This window comes from Fringilla coelebs (assembly GCF_963513975.1).
Source record: "Fringilla coelebs genome assembly, chromosome: 28".
Lineage (NCBI taxonomy): Eukaryota > Metazoa > Chordata > Aves > Passeriformes > Fringillidae > Fringilla > Fringilla coelebs.
This window is the reverse complement of record NC_140054.1, coordinates 2,833,892-2,843,037: the sequence shown is the minus strand read 5'-3', so window position 1 is coordinate 2,843,037 and position 9,146 is coordinate 2,833,892. Positions and strand designations below refer to the sequence as shown.

Below are 9,146 nucleotides of genomic sequence, written 5' to 3'. Positions count from 1 at the left end.
TTGCAGCAGCATTTATTTCCAGGAACCAGGATTGGGAGTGAACTTAAATATTTGAAATGTGAAAAGAATGGCCAGATACTTAATCAGTATTCATCCATGTGGTCTTGTTGATGTATGTGGCTGCTGAATCTGAGTAGGCGTAGCATTTGGTAGGTAACTGTTCAATGCATTTATCACAAGTCAGGAGGAAGATGGACATTCTTCTTGAGTACTAAGCAAATCTGAAACTCGTGTTTGCTTCATGGTCATCTCTTCATTTTCTACTTCCCCAAGTTCAGTTCTTCTGTGTGTCTAAGATTGAATGTGTTGCCCTATCATTCTTCTATTTGATATTTGAGAGAGGATGTTTTGAAGAAAAAGTAGCAAGAGTTGACACTATCTAACAGTGTAGATGTAGCTTATAAAAAAGCTTATAGTGCTTTTTTATAGGTGATGTCCTAGATTGGTTTTCTTTCCTTATATTGTCACAATTTATGAAAACGCTTCTGCTGTGTCTAAGTCTTGTCAATCTCTAGGCAGAGTGTCATGGTTAACCCTTTGACTAGGGTTATTGAGTAGGGTTTTAGGCAATCCATGTGTTCTTCTGTACAAGGATAGCTCCTGTTTGAGAGCAAGACAGGCAGCAGTCCTGCCCTGGCAGGTTGCAGTTTGTGCTGTAGGTATTGCAGTGCTCCCCCCGTTGGTATCAAAGGCTCAGAAGGTGTTTCTAGGTGCTGATGCTCTCTTGACACATCTTGTCCAGATCCATTTTGGTGCTGATGCATGTGTCTTCTGTCAAGGGTTTTTTTTCTTACCTATGTCAGTGCTGAAATGTTGAGTTAGGTGAAGCTGGCTTTCATTCTCCCTCTAGCAGAGACCATGCTGGACTCCAGTGAGCTTTATTTAGTTTCCTTTGAGAAGAAAGAATAGAATTCTGTGATGCAATGTTCCTGAGCTTCATTGAATGGACTATCTTTATGATGAGAGTAGCTGCAATCTTGAATTATAAATTGCATGTAGTAAAAGGAGCACTGTTTCCATAAAATGAATCATCCCTGATTTACAGGCTGTTTCAGGCCTTTAATTGATTTGCACAATCTAATATCTTTCAGTGTTACTGTCATTGCTTAGCTGAATACTAAGTAGTATGTGCCAGAAATGTTATTTAATGTAACAAGAGAATGTGTTCAGGTAGCTTGTTTACTTGCCTTTTGCTTTTCCAGGAGTTGTTTTGAGCTACTGCTTTCAATTCCTGAAAGTGAATTGCCACATGAGGTGTGGTTAGGATTCCATCAATCCATTCAGGTAAGTGTTCTGAATTTTTTTTTTTGCAATTTACATATTAAAAAAAAAAAAGGCTGCAGTTGTATTCCTTCTCTTCTACCCTTCCCCTGAGTTCCACTTGTCCTGCATTGCTGTTACCTAGGCAGCAAGAATTTCTGAGCAGCAAAAGTCTGACTGCAGCAACCATATTGGGAATCTTAATCCCCAACAGCATATTTATAACCACACAGTGATGGCAGCTTAAGCAGGAGAACCTTACTCAGTCTTGGTTGAATGATTTGTATGAGAGATAGACTGAGTTAAATGAAGTGATTTAACAGCTCTGAAACATTTATTTGATGATAAAAGAGCTTTTGTGGAGGCCTGGGTGGCAGGTTAGTGTCTGTACCTGATTTGAGAGGGATGGAAATGGCAGGGCAGGTCTTTAGTCCAGGTGGTTCTTAGAAGTGTTTCTTTATGGGTGGTGCTGAAATAAGCTCATACTACAACATTCCTACACTCAAATCAAGATGGCTAATGTAGACTGTGTAGGAAGAAGAGCTGTGTTCTGGGTTTTAGTCTGGAGGTTGTACCTAACTGTATGCAGGAACTCATGGAGCTGAAAGACAGGAGTGGTATTGCTGTACTCATATTGATGAATATGAATTCCAGGCCCAGAGACTGCTCTGGCTTTAGCTGTGACTGGTGAAATTGGAAGCTAATCTCAGTTATAAGTCACTGAAGTGAGGATCTTGTCAGGAAGTAATTGGAAGTGACTTAGACCTTGCAGCTGTCTTTATTGCATGACCTTATACCCCTTGACTGGGGATTTTCTCAGTCCCCGAGGTTTGGCTACTGCTGCTTTAGCTCTGAAGTTGTTAGTACTGAGCTTCTATTTTTGTTTTCCCTGCAGTCAAGGAAACAAGAGGTGTGAAAACTTTTCAGTAGACTGAAGATGAATAAACCTGTCACTTCAAACTGAGAGAAGCAGTCTAGCAGAGCTCTGTAGTCCTGCTAGTAGCAGAAGGGACAGAGGTGGTCTGTGCTTGAGTGAGTCAAGGTGTAGAGAAACCTCCTTTTCCTGAAACATCATGGAATATTTATTATCATGGGAACCCTAGAAACAGTTGTGTGTGGCATGTACTTGGTAATAGAAAGAAATGCAATTTAAATCCTACTGCCCTAGTGGTGACAAGGTTTTGTCATTTATTTTCAGTGCACAGGTCCTGTGACTCCCTCAGTGACTGTAACAGAGCACAATGGCCATGGCAGCACTCCAGAGCCAGGGTTGAGGGTGCAGCAGTTCATTTTGCCAGTGCCCAGTTATGCTGTCTGTCTGGCCATGGGCCAAAGGCTGGGCCTGTGCTCCCAACCCTTTTGTGGGGATGCCACAGATAAGGGTGGGCAGCCACAGTTTCATCTTTTATGATAGGGCTCATGCAAGACATGGAAACTTAGTGTTTCCAAAGTAACTCTAATTTACTAATACAGTCATGTAAAGAGGAGTGAATCAGAATCACAGAGGACCAGGTTGAAAGGACCTCAAGGATCATCTGGTCCAACCTTTCTTGGACAAAGTCAGCATCTAGACAAGATAGTCCATCACCCTGTCCAGTTAAATCTTTACATTCTCCAACACTGGAGAGTACACCTCTTCCCTGGGGAGATTACTCCAGTGGCTGAATCTTATTATGAAAAAATTTCCTTGGTTGTCCAGTCAGAATTTCCCCAGGAGTAACTTGTACCCATTACCCCATGTCTTTTCCATGGGAGTTCTTGTAAAAAGGGAATATCCATCAATTTTTGTAGCCACCCATTAAATACTGGAGGATGGTGATAAGGTCTCCCCTAAGCCTTGTGATCTTATCTTACACTAAAAGGCAAACATGTTTGTAACTGAGATGGCCTGGACCTGAAACAAGATGTTTGGAAAATGGGAGGGCATATACAGGCTTTTTGATAGCAGAGTTCCAGTGCAGCTCTAAAAGTTGCTAGCTTTTAACTGGAGGGATCTGCAAGGAGAATTCTTGTTAGCAAGTTTAGTGATTTCTGTGATGCAAGAGATCTGTGCATTTCTGGGATTTTGAAATGAGCAATTGGACTTTGATATGTCTGTCAATAGAGAGCAGATTTTTATTTTGATGAGATGGCTCTATTTAGGCTGGATATTTTAGAAGGGAGCATTTAAATTCCAGTGGTAGAAGGCTGTGATGTCCCACTCTTAAGAGGGACAGAGCATCCAAGATTTGTAAACCCTTGTGGCCTTAAGAATCTAGAGAAGTCAGAGGGTGCACAAAACCAAAATTTTATTAGTAAATTACATGCTTGGCATGGAAATTGGTGTATTAGTGCTTTACCTACTATGGAGGCACACAGCAGGGGGAGTTGGATAAAGGGTTAAGATAATTTCTCCAGCCACATTTTATTCTTTTTAATGTGTTATTAGCATCAATCCTTGTGTGTTATTACCAACAATCCTTGGTTGGGTTCTCAGCATCTCCCTCTTGGTGTTTGAGACAGACATACATGTGAGACTTACATCTTCTGGGGTTCTACAGAGGGTGGCACAAGCTCAGATCTCTCATGTCAACTCTTAGAACTAAAGGAAAATTCAAGATGTGCTGCTGCCAGGAGTAGTACACTTGGCTTTTGTAGTGACTTTTTGAAGCTACAGCTTCCAAGTTTAGCACTCACCTAATGCTCCCCATGGTTCAGATAGGGAACTGATTAAACATGATAATGTTCTGAAAACTTGCTGAAGAGGTTTGTGGACTTTTACAAACAGGTGTTTCTAGTAAGATTTTGAAGTAGCTCTCTGGCAGAAGTATGAGAATGACACCACTTGTCCCCTGCCTTGGAGTACAGTAGGAACTCAGCTGTCACCACAGAAGGAATGTGTGAATCAAATGAAGGGCAATAGGGACCTTCAGACAGGAATCACTTGTAGGCTATCTTGTAGCTTTAAAACCTGTGTGTGACTGTGATGTGCTGACCTCCAGGCAAGTCCAGCATGAAAACATGCAGAGTGTTGTGTTAGCACGTGCCCAAGAGCGATGGATGTAAATGTGCTTATTGCTTTCCTAACAAAATGGGCAAGCGTGGCTTCAGACTGGAACTCCTAATATGGGAGGTACTTTTTGGATCTGCCTGCAGTAATTGTTGCTCTGTAACAATCTACACAGGTAATGGGAGTCAGTGAAACTTCAAATAAATTTTCCTCCCAGGAATGTGAAAGGTGAGTGAGGGCTTGCATTTCAAAGCATCAGGGTATGGGGACTGTCCTAGACCTGAAAGTGGAGTGTCACTGATGTCCAGTTTATATTAAAAAATGCTGTAAAAATCTTTATTTGGTGTCTGAACCTGTTCATTCTGGTATCCTAAATAACAGCAGTTGTGCCCTGCAGTCACCCATGAGTCCAGTTTTCCTCAGCCCTAAGCAAGATCAGAGGCAGCTTGGGCAAAATGAAAACAAGATGGGAGATTTTATGGCAGGAGTCTCAGCATGGATTTATTCAGCAGCAGCAAGCAAAAAGATGCAGGCATGAGTGTGGGAATGCTGTAAAAGATGAGTGAAAGGATTTGGGCAGAATTACAACAGGGTTCTTGATACAAGTAAAATCTTTTAATCTGGGGGAGGAGCTCAGTGGAGAAGTACTGTGTGGATTGATATACTCTAGTCAGGTGAAGAAGGTAAAACCATGCATTCCAAAATGTCTTCAGTGGGAGTAGAGATGTGTTGTTCTGAGTATTGGGTTGTGGGAACCAAAGAGCATCAATGCTTTATTTAGAAAAACTGTGAGTTGAGGGAGAGCATAAGCCAGAAACTTCTGTGAAGCTGTAGTAGATGCTGATCACTCTAAACTGAAAAATCCTGATGTCTTCAATAAACTGTTTCAAGGCTTGTCTTTTCTTTTGAACTTTGTCTATAGGCTCTCACTGTATTATTCTTTCCTGCCTTCATCTAGAATGAAATGTTTTATGTCCTGCTCTTTAGAACCTGTTTATGGTGGTGTCATAACTTAATGAGATCTGTATATGTAAATGTTGCATTAAGTTTCTTCAAGGACTTTTGATGTATTCACAATAGGTATTTGCATATATTCCCATTAATATTAGCTTTATATGGTTCAGCTAAGCACTGTAGTGGAAGGGGAATGTAGTGACAGTAGTTCAATATTTATGTTGGTGAATTTTATGTTTGGTATTTTGATATTGATACCCTGAATCTCAAACACTGTGTTGATTCAGCAAATCAGCTTGCTTGTATCAAAAGCCTCTTCTTTCTCACCTTCTCAGGTCCTTTCAGCTCTCAGTACAGAGGTGCTGAAATGTGATGGACCCCCATAGGTGGGCTGGGCTCTGCTGGCTCTGTAGTGCATCCTGAAGCCCTCAAGTTAGGGAACAGTTGCTCTTGGGAAAACTTGTTTATGTTGGATATCTGGATCATTGAATGTCATCATCTGAGGGACAATGGTATTTTCAGTGCCTAACCCCTGTCCTGGTTGTATGATTTTTAAATTTTTGTCAGCCATGTCATTCCAGTAGTGATGGCAGATGAGTGGGCTGCTCTGCTGTTTCTGAGCTCCTTTTATTGGTAGTTCCACACCTTTCTAGGGCACAACACCTGTGCTGAATAAAGCTGATTAAAGCTCATCGAGTTCAGTCTTCCAGGTGAAGTATAGGCTCTTAAATGCTGATGGTTTCTTGGAATTAGTCTTTGACCTGATCTGTAGTTGAGACTGAGATTAATGCTGTAACATTAGTGTGAAGGAAGAGAATTTACCATGGATGCTCTGGCAACCAGTTGTGGTGGAAAGACTTAATGCTGTGTGGCATGTAGTTGGGAAAGGCCCAAAGCAGAGGTTGTTAAAATGGGCTTCTATTGATTTTTTAGGTAAGATCCAGTATCTTGTCTATCTGCACACCTGTAAGTGTTTTCTTAATCATCCTCAAGACTAAAGATAATATACATAGACTTTCCATAGGTAGTAACTACGAGTTACAGAAACTGGGCTGTCGTTAGGTGTTCCATGGATGCAATTTTAGATCAGTTTGTTGTTTTCCAGTGGTGTTTTTAAAGCTGTCCTGAGGCTGCAACTTGAGCATCTTTTGGCAGTAGCATTGTGTGTCATTCACCTGGCTGGTTCTATTGGCATGCCATTTAGCTCAGTGTAAAGAGGAGAATTAATAATGTTTTAGTTTTAAAAAGCAAAACAAAACTAAACAAACCCACTTCTTCCCTGAGGGTCTTTGTGGTGAGTTTTCTTCACTGTTCCAAGCATGCAGTGGGAGGAAAGACTTGAGAGGAAGAACAGCTGTGTGAGCCTAAGGATTGTTTAAGTGATGTTCTCAAATCCTTCAATTCAAAGGAAAATTCAATTCAAATTCAAAGCCTGAAATCTTTGTGTGTCAGTCTCTCAATGCTGATAGCTAAGAGCAGTTTGAGCTCTGGTCAAGAGCAGGTCAAGTCCTTTGTGTCTTTAGGGTCCAGGTGTGACTCTCCAAAATTCCTTTTAACCTTGTGAGTAGCATTTCAGGCTCAAGACCAGAAATCAGTCTTTGCAAGCATCCTACTTGGCTATCTTTGCACCTGCCAATTAACACCAACTCCTCTACCAATACCAACACCTGATTTTTGAGGTGCTCTTACCAATAACTCACTCACTAGTTTTACTTCCTTTATAATCACTTTCAGAAGTAGCGTGGTCTTCAATTATTTCAGTTAGCAGGTTGCTATGAGCTAACAGTTGGAACACAGTTACAACAGTTATCTAAAAATAAAATTAACTTTGGGGCAATATCTACAGAAAATCTTTGGTACTGCTAAGGAAAATGAGATTTTTAAAGTTACCAAAACTGCTTGATTGGGTCCTTAGAAGGTGGAAGTCTGCACTATAGTTCTGCATTTGGAAAGAACTCCTGATGTGTGGTTTTTTGCTCACTCTGGTGTTGGTTTGGTTTTTTTCTTGCAGTTGGAAAAATACTCATATAGGGCAGAAGCACTGACTTGCACAAAGTGTGCCTTCAGACATAGTTTGAAATTTCAGTGTGTTCAATCTGCAGCTCTCTGTGGGTTTCTGTTGTGCCAGAGGCATGAGTGTGCTGGAAGAAAGCTCAGTTACCTGATCCACCTCTTCACTCAGAGTAAGAGGGCTTTCTTCAATCAGGTTTCTTAGGGTCCTGCTCCACCACATGTTGTCTTTAAGCAATGGAAAATGCACAAATTTTCATTAGTCCTTTCAAAATGAGGGTTTACATATGGAAACACTTCCTGTACACACACTTAGAGAATTTCCTTTCCTCTGACTCCCTTCCTAGACAGCTCCAGCTACCTTCTGGCAATATAGTGAAGATAAAGACAGCTCTAAGATTTTCCTTTTCACCCACTCTTCTGCACTTGGTGGTCTTTGCTGGGTGTGGATTACTGTGGCAAATGAATTGTACAGGACAGTTGCAAACTAGGTGTTGTACTGCAGTGGAATTTCAAAAGTGGCAAGGAGGAATAAACACTTCAGGAATCCCTTTGTTATGCTCTGTGTGAGGTTGTTCAGCACAGCTAGTCTTGTTTGCAGTAAGGTCTCACTGCTGATTTACACTTAAATTACAGACCCTAGAGACCTGTGGTGCCAAACTGGAACCTAGCCAGCATGGCTGTTGGCCAAAGGTTGGGCCTTTGTGACCAACTTTGTTGTCACTTTGTGACAGTGACCAGCCTGTTCTGATGCTTGGGGTTGTACCATGTGCAGCCCGTGTTGAGCCTCCCTGAGTCCCTGGCAGTGATGCCCCCATGGCTGCCTGCCCAGCAGTGTCAGCTGCTCTCCTGCTTCTCTAGGACCTGTGGGCTGGCAGATAATGAATGTGCTTTGTCCCTTATTCAGACAATAAATGGGTTAAAAACAGCTCACTGTTGACCCTGAGAAGTGATACTGGGAGACAGCTGCCAGTTGGGTTTGTACACTTTGTCACAAGCCTTTTAAGTCTGGCTATTGAACTGGTTTTTTTACCTGTATTTTGTCCACTTTTCCTTATTTTAGCAATTTTGTTTTCAAGATACTGTGGGAGATTGTCAGAAGCCTTGCCAAGTATGACTAATGTCATCTGTACCTTATCTCAGTAGTCAGATTACTGGATGTAGTTTCCAGAAGAATTTGTCCCATGTTCTTTTTGGGGTCAGAAACCCTGTAGTTCCCCAGGGTTTCTTACTCATGGTGATTTCTTCAAGTCACTAGAAACCTTTCTCCAGTAAAAGGTACAACAGAGACTATCAAAAGCAAGCCTGAGGTTAAAGATTGTGTTAAAAATACAAACAGCTTGAAACACAGCTCAGTAGAAGGAGAGGGCATTGCCACATATTGAACTTAAGATCTGCTGTGAGAAACATTTTTACTGAAGGTGTAGCCACAAATTGCTTGGTTAGTTGGCTTTGTTTGTCAGCATTAGGAAATTCTGAAAGATGATATTTAATGCTTACAGTTCAAGTCACCCTACATCTGTTTCTCAAATAGGGACATGAAATGCCTGGAATTTGTTTCAAGCTGTTTTCTTTTCTCTGTTAGACTCTAGATTCTTCCCATGTGTAATGTCTTTTTTTTATTCCTCCTTTACTCCTCAGATTTCCAGAATTGAAAGCAGCAGGGCCCTGGTCACTCTGGGCCATGAGCTGTGTATGGAGGTTTTGTGGGTGAACCTCAGCTGGAGGCCTGCTGGTCATGGAGAGTCTCTGGGTCAGGCTTCACAGCAGCAAATCTGCTGGGATCAGAAATCCCTGCACTGGACATAGATTAGTTAATAAGAAATTTGCATCTTCATTTCCTGTAGAAGAAAGTTTTCATCTTAATGATGAAATATCCCATGGCATTCTTCAGCTAGTGGCTGATGGCTCTCATGACTCTCAGAGTGAATTG

At 41.5% G+C, this 9,146-nt stretch overlaps 1 protein-coding gene across 1 annotated transcript in view; it reads left to right on the top strand.

Moving 5' to 3' along the window:
* RLF (RLF zinc finger) overlaps positions 1–9,146 on the top strand; it is a gene marked incomplete at its 5' end in the record, with an annotated part of 37,978 nt that overhangs the window by 10,904 nt on the left and 17,928 nt on the right. Inside the window, one exon of the mRNA XM_084222747.1 lies at positions 1,203–1,284. Coding sequence (XP_084078873.1) covers positions 1,203–1,284 — 82 coding nt within the window. The remainder of the gene's footprint in view (positions 1–1,202; positions 1,285–9,146) is intronic.